Genomic DNA, 15906 nt, shown 5'->3' on the forward strand with positions numbered 1-15906 from the left:
AGTTTTACAGTACACTAGCTACATACCCAGTGTCTAAAGATGTTTTAGGCTATAAAACATTAAGTTCCTAGCTCAAATCTCCTACAATTGTAATAATCTAAATACACTATATGGCCAAATGCTTTGTGCTTTCTGAACATTTCCACATTCAGTCTCATGCTGTTATAATAACCTTCACTCTTCTGGGAAGATGTTTTACTAGATTTTGGAGTGTGCTTAGAGATTTGTGCTCATTCATCCAAAGGGTGTTTGTAAAGTCAGGTACTGATAAAGGCCTGGGGTGTAGTGTGTACTATTCATCCCAAAGCTTGATGGTCATTTTAATGGAATGTTTTTTTGCAGAATCTATTTCTGTCTTTCTGTTTTGATTTGTCAGCGAGTGTGTGGACACTCTTTCACTATTAATTGTACATGATCTAAAAAAAAAAATGGCTGCAGCAAGAATTTGTTTGCAGAGTAGTATGTGCCTTCAAAGAATTTGTTTGCACCAGTACATGTGCCTTCAAATGTGTACCTTCCTATTGAGCCATATACAGGTTTCTTTTTTCCTAATTTTGTACTTTTTTTTTTCATTGTATCTCTGCTAAAAACTACTATGAAAGTACAAGCCTGAATATTTGTTCTGAAAATGATGCAATTAAAAATATATGATGAACAACATGATTTTTTTTTATTACCGAGCTTCTCAAAACCTGCTCACGGTCCATTACTAAACTGAATAAGATCCTATTTGCAGTAGCCCTTATGCAAAATCCATGACTCATCACTTATAAGAAACCGACATAACTAATACACACACTGAGGTGCAAAACACTCATTACATATAAACTTATATTGTCTTCTGTTTGATATATTTATTTCTATTGGGTGTGGGTTTTTGAATGTTTTTAATTCTTTTAAATATATATATAAAAAAAAAAAAGCGTGCACATACATATGCACACACAACATGGACAAAAGTATTGGGACACCTGACTTTTCCAACCAGTAAAGGATGTGTTTGGATGCAGTAGCATTTTATTTCCCGTTCACTTGAACAAGGGGACCCAAACCTGTGCCAGAATGACCTTGCCCCTGTGCGCAAAGTGAGCTCCAGGAAGATATGGTTTACATAGATTGGAATGAAAGAGTTTCAGTTGCCTGATATAGAGCTCTGACCTCAACCCTATTAAACACCTCTGGGTTAAATAGGAACACTGACTGCACCCCAGGTTCTTTTTTTTTATCCTACATTAGTACCTGACTTTACTGACACCCTTATGGCTGAATGAGCACAAATCTCCATAAGCACAGTGCAAAATCTAGTGTAACAATATTTAGCTTCCCCAAAAAACATAGGGGTTATTATAACAAACTTTAGTTCATATATTTTATACACTGAAGTATTGCAGCTTTGTCACATTTGGTATGAATCAGAGGCTTTTGAACACATTCTTCAGATTGGTTTCAGGTCATCGGTTGAACATTCAAATTCACTTTGTTGAATATTTTTACTTTATCATTCATTCATTCATTTTCTCCCACTTATCCGTAATTTGGGTCGCAGGGGCAGCAGTCTAAGCAGGCCCCCGCCTTCGACTGCTGCCCAATCCTCACAGCACCGTCCCTTACGGTCCCTCCTGCAGGTGGTGAACCCACAGGAAGGCGGCCCCACGTCACTCCGACGTCACAGACCTTGATATTTCCCTCGTAAGGGACCCCCGGAGCATAGAGGGTTAAGGGCCTTCCTCAAGGGCCCAAGAGTGGCAGCTTGGCGATACCAGGGCTTGAACCCCAGACCTTCCGATCGGCAACCCAGCGCCTTAACCGCTGGAGCCACCACTCCCCCTATTTTTACTTTATTTTAGCTTTAATGAAATGTGGCATTCAAGGGTTTAAAACATTTGAGAAGTTTTTCTCCTAATAAACTGGCTAGCATCAAACAGTCAGAAAGCGTAGTGAAGGACATCAGCTCTTCATGTTTGTCCTTCTTTGTAAGCTCTGTGTATTTCCTCTATTACTCATGGCCTTTTGTGTATCTGTTTATACGTTTGTGTGGTGTTTACATCTTTCTGTAGAATGATCCAAAAGTCAACCATGTTTATTCTGAAGCCAGTCAGAAGGTTTGTTGGTAGTGTGTTATCTATTCAATCTGTTGTTTAATGGTCTGTAGCCCATCTCTCCCTCCAGCTGTTCTGCAGTGAGTGTGCCCAGGATGGGTTCACAATTAGGGTTAAACACTGAATAGGCGCTCAGCTCACCGGGCTTTCTCACCGCTGGACTCCGCAGACCTTCATAAAGCCAGTAAAACAGAGACAGGAGAAAGAAGGGCAGTCCAAATTCCAGCTCTGAGAACAGACCGAGTAACACAAGCCACAGGAGCACCTTCAGCACGGTCAGATTAGTAACAGCCAGACGCTGTACACCGGACCAGCGACCAACAGCACTGTCCAGCAGCCAGTCTCTGCTTTCCTGTGGAAACAATTCACATTCAAGTTCAAGTTTATTGCTATAGCACTTTTCACAATGGACATTGTCTCAAAGTAGCTTTACAGAATTTAAGAATGAAAGTGAACCATGTGTGGTTATCCCTGATGAGCAGCCTGGGGAGACCGTGTCAGGAAAAACTCCCTTTAGATGTTATGAGGAAGAAACCTTGAAAGGAACCAGACTCATAAGAGGAACCCATCCTCATCTGGGTGATATTACCTTAATAATATTTACCTTAGTAAACCTACAACCGTACTACATGTATATATGTATGCCTTTCTGTGTTAAGGAGGAAGGAGTAAACGCTTGCCTCCTGTCCCGCTGGGTTTGACTCGGTGGACCTGCTGGACTTTGCAGCGTCATTAGGAGCTTCGTGTGTTTCCGAGCACGAACTTTCAGGCTGATGTTCAGTTTTTACTTCCCGTTTCTCCATTTTCCTCCGGGCTCTGAACTCTGCTAACTTCTGTTCCATCACCAAACATTACAAAAGAAAAAAAACAAATGAACAATTTAACGATATAAGAACTGTTTGTGACTTTTTCTTAAAAAAAAAAAAATGACACGTCAACAGAGTGCTAAAGTAAATAGTTCTGTTTGTTTATGTGTTGCACACGAACATATCTGGCGGTCGCACCGACCAGTGCAACACCCGGAAGTGTCTCAACTGTGTGGCGTGTTGAGAACATCTCAGTTTCCCACCCATATTATGCCGTTCCTGTGCTGACGTTGGCTAAAACAAACCGCGTTCCGTTCTCGGATTGGCTAATGCTGTCCTGAGTTCTGTTTTGGGATTGGCTAAGGCGGTCCTGAGTTTTGTTCTGGGATTGGCTAATTTTGAAAGTACTGTAAAAATATTAATATCCTTTAATACAAAAAAGCTAAAGAGCTTAGTTAAAAACAAGAAAACAAGTAAAGGATTATGGTATTATGTGAAGTTATTATTTTCAGTAGAAGTAGTAATAATACAGTAATACTAATAAATAATATTATGCCTGTCTGCTACCATGACTACCACTGATCTTTTAATCACATGACACACGAAGGCCAATAAAACAGGAACCAATAATTCAGTGTGATTTTATCTAGATCACAGATGTCATGCCATACATGAGAAGAGGGGAAAAGGGGAAGAACACGAATCTTTATTTCAAATTTAACATAACTTTGTTGTTTGCTTAATTCATATAAAAGCAAAAAAAAAATGCATATTTAAAATGAATGTAGAGAACGTAATTGAATGTGGCACAACCCAATTTGCAAACAATAAAAAAAAATCAGGAGCAGCTTTGTGTCTCTCATTATTCACTGATTTGACTATGACTGTACTGCTTATAGGTACTATATGTCTCACTGAGTTCGACTGCGGTAATTAAGCAGATTACAGAGTACAGTGGTCCCCCAGAGGACCTTAGTGAATTCATCTAGACATTGTCACTTTAATACAATAATGCATGTTAAAATTTTTATTAAATTTGTTACTGAAAACAGTTTAAAATATCATTCCTAATGTTCCTGAACATTCAGACCCGCTGCGGATTCCCACAAATTTTAAGCTAATCCGCAACTTGCTGTTAGTTAGATTCCAAATCAGAACCCACAAATTTTCCGAGCCGAGTTCTGCACCGTGAATTATCGGGGGTTGAGTGTAATGTTGTTTGTTTATTTGTTTTTTATTATTTTTTATATTATAAAATAAATGAGGGAAACCACAGCAACATTTAATTTCACTATAATACGGTTGCGGTTCTCTCGGTTGGTTGTGCATCTTTTTCTTCCACACTTTTTCCCTCCACTCAACTTTCTGTTAACATGCTTGGATACAGCACTCTGTGAACAGCAGTATCTTTGGCAATAGATGTTTGTTTGTATATGTTTCCCCTCCTTGTAAAGGGTGTCAATGATTGTCTTCTGGACAGCTGTCAGATCAGCAGTCTTCCCCATGATTGTGTAGCCTAGTGAACCAAACTGAAAAACCATTTTGAAGGCTCAGGAAACCTTTGCAGGTGTTTCGAGTTGATTGGCTGATCACCATATTCTAATCTTTTTAGATAAATTCTAGAGTTTTTGTTAAATGTAAGCCAAAATCATCACAATTAAAAGAACCAAAGACCGTGGGTCAATTGGTACCGGGCAACACAGAAAGAATACATAGCTTACATTATTTCCATTTTATTTATTATCTGATTCTGAACGATGTTTTATTTTGGAAAATTACCGGATTCCCTCCGCCACATCTGTCTATGACTCACTTTTGATGCATGTCATGGGTTTCTTGCTTTAGTTATGACATTTATTCTCGCTGCATGAGATACCTGTCTGTGTTACAGTGCTCTGTATATGTTTTTTTGTATAATGATGGTTTCTATAGCTGTGGCATCATAAAGATGGTATTATGAGGTAGACTGATTGAGAAAGGACACAACTGAGGGCCTAGGTGTGAAATACCATATGCCAGAAGCCATAAATACACCATCCCTAATGCAAACACACTTTAGCGTTCTGCTTCGCTTTCTGTCAAAGAGCTAATTCAACACAGCACTGTGTATCAGTAATGAGCATTCACCAACGTCCAAATGTGTATCCCCAAATGCTGTGTTTGTGAAAACCTTGTTTGTTTAGACAACACATTCTGAGTCCATGTCCTGAAGTATTCCATGTTCAACACATTTCCCCCCAAGCCATATGCAGTGCTTGATTTGGACACCAACACAACCCCACAAGAACTCCACAACCTGAACCTGCTCCAACTGACTGTAGATTAAAGGACATTTTCTATCATTTTGCACTGTGCCTTACTGAGTAAAAAGTGCTCAGCTTGCACATTCATCTGACGTTAATGATTCTTACCACCAGAGGGCGCATAAACATAATAGGCTAAATCTAAATATCCACTGCGACTCTTAATTAGGATAGTGTTAGACTAGAGATGCTTGGTCAAAGTTGGCCTATGATGACTTTTAATTTGGTCATGCCATACCTGAGAAGAGGAAAAAAAAGGAATAGCATTAACATAGAACTTTTTTTTATTTAACAAAACATTGTTTTTAAACTACAAAAATGTAAATTGAAATTAAATGTAGATAATGTAATCGAATGTGACAGCCCAATGGAGACAATTTTAAAAAAAGAAGGTAAAACTTATGTCTCTAATTAGAGTGACTGCTATTTCAGTACAAGCATATGGATGTACTCTACAGTATGTAAATGCTTGGGAAGCATTTAACTCTTAATGGGTTTTTTTCTTTGTACTATAAACTTCAATGATATATAAATTAATTAAACAGATTGCAAAGTAATGTTTTACAAAATCATTAAAGAAATGGATTAATGGTAACTTTATTTTCACTGAAATACAGTTTGGTATGATGTTAAGCTGTATTTCAGTGAAAATAAAGTTACCATTAATCCATTTCTTTAATGATTTTGTAAAACATTACTTTGCAATCTGTTTAATTAATTTATATATCATTGAAGTTTATAGTACAAAGAAAAAAAACCCATTAAGAGTTAAATGCTTCCCAAGCATTTACATACTGTAGAGTACATCCATATGCTTGTACTGAAATAGCAGTCACTCTAATTAGAGACATAAGTTTTACCTTCTTTTTTTAAAATTGTCTCCATTGGGCTGTCACATTCGATTACATTATCTACATTTAATTTCAATTTACATTTTTGTAGTTTAAAAACAATGTTTTGTTAAATAAAAAAAAAAGTTCTATGTTAATGCTATTCCTTTTTTTTTTTTACAGTTTGGTATGATGTTAAGGTCCCCTGGTGGTCTAGTGGTTAAGATGCAGCGCTCCCACCGCTGCGACCCGGGTTCGATTCCCGGTCAGGGAACCATCCCCAGCCACTCTTAGTGCCGGTCCCAAGCCCGGATAAATTGGGGAGGGTTGCGTTAGGAAGGGCATCCAGCGTAAAACATGTGCCAAATCAAACGTGCGGAGGATCCGCTGTGGCGACCCCTAACGGGAGAAGCCGAAAAGAAAGTTTTAAGGTCCCCTGGTGGTCTAGTGGTTAAGATGCAGCGCTCCCACCGCTGCGACCCGGGTTCGATTCCCGGTCAGGGAACCATCCCTAGCCACTCTTAGTGCCGGTCCCAAGCCCGGATAAATTGGGGAGGGTTGCGTTAGGAAGGGCATCCAGCGTAAAACATGTGCCAAATCAAACGTGCGGAGGATCCGCTGTGGCGACCCCTAACGGGAGAAGCCGAAAAGAAACTTTACAGTTTGGTATGATGTTACATTTTGGCCCACAACCCGAAAACAAGTTTGAATTTAGGCCCTTTCATTAAAAATCTATTTTGAGAGTAAGCTTACAACTATAATGTGTTGTTAAAATACTTCAACTGTACTACAACTATATGTTATTGTTAAATAAAAATCAAGTGATTTATACAATCTGATCAATGCAAAGTATTTAATAGCCTCTAAAAAGCTCCATTATATATGAATTATAGAAAGCTGTATGATCTAAAGTAATCTATAGAATAGATTAGAAGGTTGTGTGGACTATGGAAAGTTGTATGATCTGTAGGATTGCTCATGATCTATAGAAAATCCGAAGATCTGTTAAGCTTTTATGAGGGAAGTGGTGGTTCGTGGTTAAAACATTAGACTTATGATCAGACAGTTATGAGTTCAAATCCCAACGCCGTAAAGCTGCCACAATAGGGTACTTGAGCAACACCATCAACTGCTCAGTTGTTAGTCACTCTGGATAAGAGCGCCTACCAAATGACACAAATGCAAATGTTAATGATATGACATATAGGATGTTGTATAAGTTATGTAAAGTCATATGATTTAAAGTTTTGTAAACTATTGAAAGTCCTATGACCTACATTATCCACACCATATCTTATTATAATATCATCCCAGGTTCAATGCATCCCTAGGATAGTTTCTAGATCCATCACAGTCCTGACCAGGATGAAGTGGGTAATGAAGGTAAATGAATGTATTCTCTATGGTACATTATAAATAAAGAATCCTGAGGCCAGAAATATTTACAATAATAATCGGTTATATACAACATTGCTTTTTTCCAAAAATGAACAGCCAGATGCATGTACAATTGGTGAATGTGACAGTATGACAGTATAACAGCAACCCATCAACTTGCCTTTGGTGCAGTTGGTCAGCAGTTGGTCAGCTAGTCTGTGTAGAGATGATTAAATTCAGCACCTGGGGTACCATCACAAAAATGTAATACAGTATGAGCATACAGGAGAGATGATCAGTCGCATTAATAAGCAAAGTGGAAATAGTAAAACAGAGAGGGAAGTAACCTAATTAGAACACAAAGATTTTGAGACTGCTGCCAACATATTTTGTGTTCGCAGGTCAGATTTGACCCATGTCTTTACTCAGTCCAAAATGCTCAAAGAACAATGGTCATCATCCGATAGTGTTTTTACCTCATAGCTAACTTGTTATGCAATGATAACATTTGTAAACATTGTTTTGGTAAAATGGACTATTTATATAAGAATATACCACTCATTTTCATTTAAAAATGTTAAAATTTACTCATTATATTTGTTATAGTAAAGCCAATAGGTATTTGCTATCTGAATGTAATAGATTAATATTAGAACTTTCTTTCGGCTTCTCCCATTAGGGGACGCCATAGCGGATCATCCGTATTTATGATCCGCATTTTCGATTTGGCACGTTTTTACGCTGGATGCCCTTCCTAACGCAACCTTCCCCATTTATCCGGGCTTGGGACCGGCACTAAGAGCACATTGGCTTGTGCTTGGTTCCCCGACCAGGGATCGAACATACCTCCAAAATAAATCGCTTGTGGGATTTTCTTTTTCACTTAATATTATCAGCCATTGTGACATCTGTTGTGTTACGGCTCAAAACTGCACAGTATTAAATTAGAAAAAAGGGCAAAAGGTCATACTTTTTCACATAATCAAACTTTTTTTTGCAAAAAAATTGCAAATTCAAATAGAACATCTACCAACAGTATGCTTTTACGCTCTTAAATTGAACATTGACAACATCATTTGTGACTGTTTGTGCATGTGTGTTAAATTTAATGTTTTGAATACTGAACTTTGACAGGGTGTGTGTGTGTTCATATGCATAAATCACATTACGTGATTGTTTTAGTGTGCTCCTTACATATATGTTTCCCACATGTGTGGCATGTGCTCCACCCATTTGTCCTAAACATCCACAAACAATGGGAGAAAGCGTATCATTCACATGGCTGAGCAGCTCTTGTCTCTCAATTGTCAAAAAGGATAAGTCAACAAGTAAAAGATCTGGAGTTACATGGTAGCTCGAAAAATACTCTGGGGTGACTTAAATCCTATAAGCTGGCTGTAGCCTCCTTACAGGATCTGTACATCTCAGGAAGAATCAACAGCCCTATGTAAGCATCCAGGTGTGTTTTGTCAATCTCCATCCAGCTGTTGCCAAACACCATTTTCCCCTCAGTGTTCATCTTAAGCAGGATCTTCTAACCAGATGGTGGTATAAACAACTCAAATGCGCTTTTTATAACTTAAAAATGTGACACTGCATATCTAGTAGGCCCTGAGGTCATTCTGATGCCTGTCTCAGTTGGTTGTCTTAAAGAATTGATGACCATGAAATGTCACATTGTTTTTTAAGAGTTCCCTGAGCATCTGTGCCCTTTAGGCTGTCCTGTTTATTAGCTGTGTCTTCTTGATCAGGATCATACTTCACATCATCCTCATCCTAAGACACATCCTCCTCACTGTCACTGCTCTCTGTCCTCAATATTACTTTCATGACCAAAGATATGGTCAATAACCTCACATACACTAAATCTATGAGGATGTCTCTGAGGATAAGGATGATGTGGAGTATGATCCTGATCAAGAAGACACATCTGATGAAGAGCACAGCCCAAAGACACTGAATCTCACTGAATTGTTCATGTTGAAATAGACTGATGATGCAGAATGAAACTGATAACACACATGAGCCTTATTTATAAATAACAATGTTCAGACAATTCTGTTCATATTGTTTACACCACACCCCCTAAATTGATGAATATCAATGTTCCACAAGAAAAGTTGTGTTCCCATGGGGTTATGTGTCCCCAATAATAAAAGAGGGTAGGTGGGAGGGGGTAAGATGTGTCTGTGATGTGGGTAGTTGAGCCAAATTTTATTTACAGAGCAACCCATAACTTGTATATGAAAAAGAGCATATCAGCAATCTGGTGTGGACCTCAAAAATTTATCTTCGTTCATTCGATTGGAGTTACCTTCGGTCGTATCGCAGAGCCCCATCAATGCTGCGCTGTTTAATGCACGCTCAGTAAACAACAAAGCCCTGCTTTTATCGGACATCATCGCAGATCAAAAACTTGACTTGTTGTTCTTAACAGAAACATGGCATAAACAAAATGATGGATTAATCTTTAATCAGCTTACTCCTGAGGGGTACGGACTGTTTGATCTACCGCGACTTACTGGTCGAGGTGGGGGAATAATTGTGGTTCACAATCAGCAATTTAACATCAGCTCTGTGTGCATTCCACAGTTCTCTTCTTTTGAATGCCTTGTGTTAAGTATTTCTGCTCCGATGGCAATCACCATCGCTACTGTTTATCGACCACCTAAGGCTAACGATTCTTTTATGTCTGAATTTGCTGACTTGTTGTCATTGCTGTGTTTTAAATTTAAGAGCATCCTCATCTTAGGGGATTTTAATATACACATTGATGCTAATGACTGTTTGTTGACAAAGGATTTTCTATTCCTGCTGGATTGTTTTAATCTTAAACAGTTTATAAGTGGCCCAACTCACAACAAAGGTCACACTTTAGACCTTGTGATTGCAAACAATGCAATTGTGTCTCAGCAGTCTCTTACAGATATTGGACTTTCTGATCACCTGGCAATCTTCTTTAAATTGGAACTACATTTTCCCCGTACTTCACCTTTACACACTGTTAATTTCCGTAAATTTAAATCAATTAATTCAGCAGATTTTGCTGGCTCTGTTGTTCCTTCTCTTAGCGATCTTCATTTGGCTCCTCTCGAAGATAAGATCCTAAAACTGAACACTGCTCTGGTTTCTAATTTTGACCTTTTTGCTCCCTTGAAATCTCGCTATGTCTCTTTTGCTCAACCTGCCCCTTGGTACAACGATAACCTGCGCTCTATGAAGACAGCTTGCCGTAAACTGGAGCGCAAGTTGCGTGACTCAGGTCTGAATGTATTTTATCAGTCCTGGAAGGACACCCTGGGGGAATACAGAGCTGAAATTGAGTCTGTGAGATTCGCATATTTTTCTCAGATCATTGACAACAATCAAAGTAATCCTAGACATCTTTTTAACACCATAAACCGACTTCTGAAAGTTAATGTTGGCACTTCTTTACCTGTCTCAAATCAGCTGTGTAACGATTTTCTTAATTTTTTCAGTTCTAAAATTGACAATGTTTACAAACTTATTCATGCTGCACCTGTTTCATCATCCATATTTTGTTCACCTAGTTTTTCTGGCACACCCTTCTCTACCTTTTCACAAATTGATACCGAGCTGCTCACTAGGGAAGTATCACGTATGAAAGTTACCACTTGCTTGCTTGATCCCCTCCCTACAAGCCTGTTTAAATTCTTTTTGGATTCATTGTGCCCTGCTGTTCTCAGTATTGTTAATGATTCCCTGCATACTGGTGTTGTCCCAGCGGCATTGAAAACTGCTGCTGTAACACCTGTCCAAAAAAACAAAACAGTAACTTGGACAACTTAAACAATTATCGTCCTATCTCAAATCTACCGTTTCTTGCTAAAATTCTGGAACGTCTTGTGGCTTTGCAGCTACATAGTCATCTCACAGCAAATAATCTCTTCGAACCTCTTCAGTCTGGATTTCGAAAATCTCATAGTACTGAGACAGCCTTGGTCAAGGTCACCAATGACCTGTTATTAGCCTCAGATTCTGGTTCTCTCTCTATTCTGATTCTTCTAGATCTTAGTGACGCATTTGACACTGTTAATCACAACCTACTTCTAGAACGTCTGGAAAATGTCTTTGGTATTTCTGGGACTGTTTTAACTTGGTTTAGATCATACCTCTCTGATCGTCAACAGTTTGTATCTATGAGTGGATACCGGTCTGTGACTGGTTTTGTCTGTACGGGTGTTCCTCAGGGTTCCATCTTAGGCCCCTTACTTTTTAGCATATACATATATCTGCTTGGATTGCTTTTAAGAACACTTGGGCTAAATTATCACTTTTATGCGGACGATACTCAGATTTATATTCACTCTAAGCCTAATCAACATTTGGACCTTTCTTTTTTAACACACTGTATTGCTGAGATAAAAACATGGATGTCTCAAAACTTCTTGTGCCTCAATAGTAATAAGACAGAGGTCTTGTTTATTGGCACCCCTCACCAGCTTCGCAAAGCTGGTTCATTATCCCTAAACGTAGACGGCTCTGTTCTGGAATTACAAAAAAAATCTAGGAGTCATCTTTGACTCAAGTCTATCTTTTGACCCTCACATTCAGGATAACTGTAAAGAACTCATTTTTTCATCTCAGAAATATCGCTAGACTTCGCCATATATTATCCTATTTTGTGACTGAAAGGCTTATTAATACTTTTGTGTTTTCCCGCATTGATTATTGCAATGCACTTCTGGCTGGGGTTCCTAAAACTACACTTAATAAACTGCAATGTGTACAAAATTCAGCTGCTAGGATCCTGACTGGAGCCAGGCAAAATGAGCACATTACACCAATTCTCAAGTCCTTGCATTGGCTTCCGGTCAGGTTCCGAGTAGATTTTAAAGTTCTCATGCTTACATACAAGGCACTGCATGGTCTTGCCCCCCAGTATCTGTCTGCACTTTTAACTGTATACACACCCAAGCGTATCTTACGCTCTTCACAAGCAGGACTATTGGTTGTTCCACAGACACGGCTGCGTTCAGTAGGGGATAGGGCTTTTTCTTCGTATGCACCAAGACTTTGGAATTCACATCAGAGACGCACAGAACTTCAGTACTTTTAAATCCCTTTTAAAAACAAATTTTTTTATGGTTGCTTTTTTTTTTACATTTTGATTTTGTGTGTAATTAGAAGTATGTGTGTATTATTTGCTCTATTTTGTGTGTGTTGTATACTTGTTTGCCTGTATGTAAAGCGCCTTGAGAAGCTACTTTAAAGGCGCTATATAAAAATAAAGTTATTATTATTATTATTATTATTATTATTATTATTATTATTATTATTATATGTCAATATAACTTTCATATTCAGTCAACACTCTTGCGGGGTCAGATTTGACACGTAGCACCACAGATGTCACTTTCATTTTTGAAGACATTCAAAATGAACAAAAATAGTGCCATTTTTTTTGTGTGTGTGTCTTAAAAAAGCTATGCTTGAGGATATCACAAAGCCTTGTTTCAACAGAAAAAAGTAAAAAGTGTTTTTTACATATACAGTGAGGAAAATAAGTATTTGAACACCCTGCTATTTTGCAAGTTCTGCACTTAGAAATCATGGAGGGGTCTGAAATTGTCATCGTAGGTGCATGTCTACTGTGAGAGACATAATCTAAAAAAAAAAATCCAGAAATCACAATATATGATTTTTAAACTATTTATTAGCATGATACAGCTGCAAATAAGTATTTGAACACCTGTCTATCAGCTAGAATTCTGACCCTCAAAGACCTGTTAGTCTGCCTTTAAAATGTCCACCTCCACTACATTTATTATCCTAAATTAGATGCAGCTGTTTGAGGTCGTTAGCTGCATAAAGACACCTGTCCACCCCATACAATCAGTAAGAATCCAACTACTAACATGGCCAAGACCAAAGAGCTGTCCAAAGACACCAGAGACAAAATTGTACACCTTCACAAGGCTGGAAAGGGCTACGGGGAAATTGCCAAGCAGCTTGGTGAAAAAAGGTCCACTGTTGGAGCAATCATTAGAAAATGGAAGAAGCTAAACATGACTGTCAATCTCCCTCGGACTGGGGCTCCATGCAAGATCTTACCTCGTGGGGTCTCAATGATCCTAAGGAAGGTGAGAAATCAGCCCAGAACTACACGGGAGGAGCTGGTCAATGACCTAAAAAAGAGCTGGGACCACCGTTTCCAAGGTTACTGTTGGTAATACACTAAGACGTCATGGTTTGAAATCATGCATGGCCTGGAAGGTTCCCCTGCTTAAACCAGCACATGTCCAGGCACGCCTTAAGTTTGCCAATGACCATTTGGATGATCCAGAGGAGTCATGGGAGAAAGTCATGTAGTCAGATGAGACCAAAATAGAACTTTTGGGGTCATAATTCCACTAAACATGTTTGGAGGAAGAAGAATTCAGAGTACCATCCCAAGAACACCATCCCTACTGTGAAGCATGGGGGTGGTAGCATCATGCTTTGGGGGTGTTTTTCTGCACATGGGTCAGGGCGACTGCACTGTATTAAGGAGAGGATGACCGGGGCCATGTATTGGAAGATTTTGGGGAACAACCTCCTTTTCTCAGTTAGAGCATTAATGATGACCCGAAGCACACAGCCAGGATAACCAAGAAGTGGCTCTGTAAGAAGCATATTAAGGTTCTGGCGTGGCCTAGCCAGTCTCCAGACCTAAACCCAATAGAGAATCTTTGGATGACAATTTCAGACCCCTTCATGATTTCTAAGTGGGAGAACTCGCAAAATAGCAGGGTGTAAAATAACAAATGAAAGGCTGAAAGCGAGATTCACTGTAGCTCTGAATTCTGCCATTTTTGATGCCAAACCAAATCTTTGTCTAATGAGGAGTAGAAGGCTGCAAGATACAGTTGCAAATTAGCAGGCAAATGGCCAAACGGTCAACAGGGCAATGACAGGACAGAAGCAGAATGTGTAAATAAACATAAGATCAAAACCATGGTTTCAGAATATTGGAAAAAAAAACACTCAAAAATATTCAATAGAGAAATAACAACATCGTGTGTGTGTGTTTGTGTGTGTGTGTGTGTGTGTGTGTGTGTGTGTAAGATGGGATATTATTACACAGCAGTTTTTCATGTGAGTGGCACTTTTCAAACAACCGAGTACTAAACCCAACTCCAGGTGAACTGTGCAATCTGGATGTGTATCACGATCAGTGTTATTAAACTCGGAGTCAGACCTGGATTGGCCTGCCACACTGTTTTGCTATTTTCCTGTCAGGTCTTTAAGCTGTTGTGACAGCTTTTCTACATCCACTTTGCTGCCCTTGTGTAGAGCTTTAGGACTTTTCACTGACTCATCACTGCACTGGAGATGAGCTGAGAACACATAGAATGTTAAGTAGATTCTTTTTTTACCGTGATTCATTCATGTTTAGAGAGGAAAAGAGAATGAAATGGTAAGTGCGATGGGAATAACAAAATAGGAAATATGATAATAGACCAGAGTATCCATAAGCTGCTGGTCTTAAAGAATTTGAAGTAATGCAGTTAAATCCCCCAAGACTGCATTCCACTCAATAAATCAGAAAAATCGAAATTTGAAAAAGAGTGGCTTTATTATTGAAAATTCAGTGTACAAACAAAAACCGTAAATCTGAATGCAGAGACCTACAGGACTGGGATTATTTGTTTAGATATTTTATATGAATTTATAGGAACTAAGTATTCCCTGCTGTCTTGCTAATTTCGATCTTCATCGATCTGCTAACTTCTGAATTTTATGTTTTAAATTCTCTATTCCTGTGTTTTAATCCTTGCCTTGTTCAGCAACAACCCTATGTCTGGTTTATTCATGAAATCACTCTATTTGAATTTTTTGACACTCTTCTTGGATTCTGCTCTGGATTTTGTGATAATCCTCCTGCACATGGATTCTCACACATCTTCTGAGGCTTTTCCATTACATTAAAAGTACAAACACTGAACTTTAAACTGTAGGTGTTTGAAAGGAAACTGGTAGATCTATAAAATATATAACCGATTTTCAGCATTTAAGTAAACTAGTAGAACTAGAGCCAGATAAATAAATGCATAATCATTTTACCATAATTAAATGCAAAAAAGTTTCCAATTAACAGAACTCTAACCTAAATGCAGGATTTCAAAGTGTTATTGCAACAAAAAAGACATTACAGAGAGAGCAAACATTGCAAGTACATTATTCCACACCACCATGCTTATTATTAGTAGTAATATATAAACAAATGGAAAATGCATGTGTCTCTCAAAAACAATAAAAGACTAGGTAGTTCCAAACATTTTGATAGACAATGTATATGTTGGCACACGTCTGATAACTAACTGGGAAAAAAGCACATGAATTAGATTAATTTTTTTCTCTTTATTTATGTTTTTCTTTAAACCCTTTTAATTACAGTTCCATTTACAACAGAAGCCATAATCAGTCATTCAATGTAAACAAATTCGGCAATCGGGAAGAACAACTCATAGTAAGTCCAACGCATCCC

At 38.4% G+C, this 15906-nt stretch overlaps 1 protein-coding gene across 1 annotated transcript; it reads right to left on the reverse strand.

Moving 5' to 3' along the window:
* Window positions 1-1347: 1347 nt before the first annotated feature.
* Window positions 1348-3140, reverse strand: saysd1 (SAYSVFN motif domain containing 1). The gene is made up of 3 exons (XM_083562361.1): window positions 2780-3140; window positions 1838-2451; window positions 1348-1517 (listed from the first exon to the last, which is right to left on the reverse strand). Exons 1-2 carry the CDS (start codon window positions 2939-2941, stop codon window positions 2119-2121), a joined length of 495 nt encoding a protein of 164 aa, XP_083418487.1. The 5' UTR covers window positions 2942-3140; the 3' UTR covers window positions 1348-1517; window positions 1838-2118.
* Between the last annotated feature and the right edge of the window lie 12766 nt (window positions 3141-15906).

Source organism: Silurus aristotelis (assembly GCF_946808225.1).
Source record: "Silurus aristotelis genome assembly, chromosome: 15".
NCBI lineage: Eukaryota > Metazoa > Chordata > Actinopteri > Siluriformes > Siluridae > Silurus > Silurus aristotelis.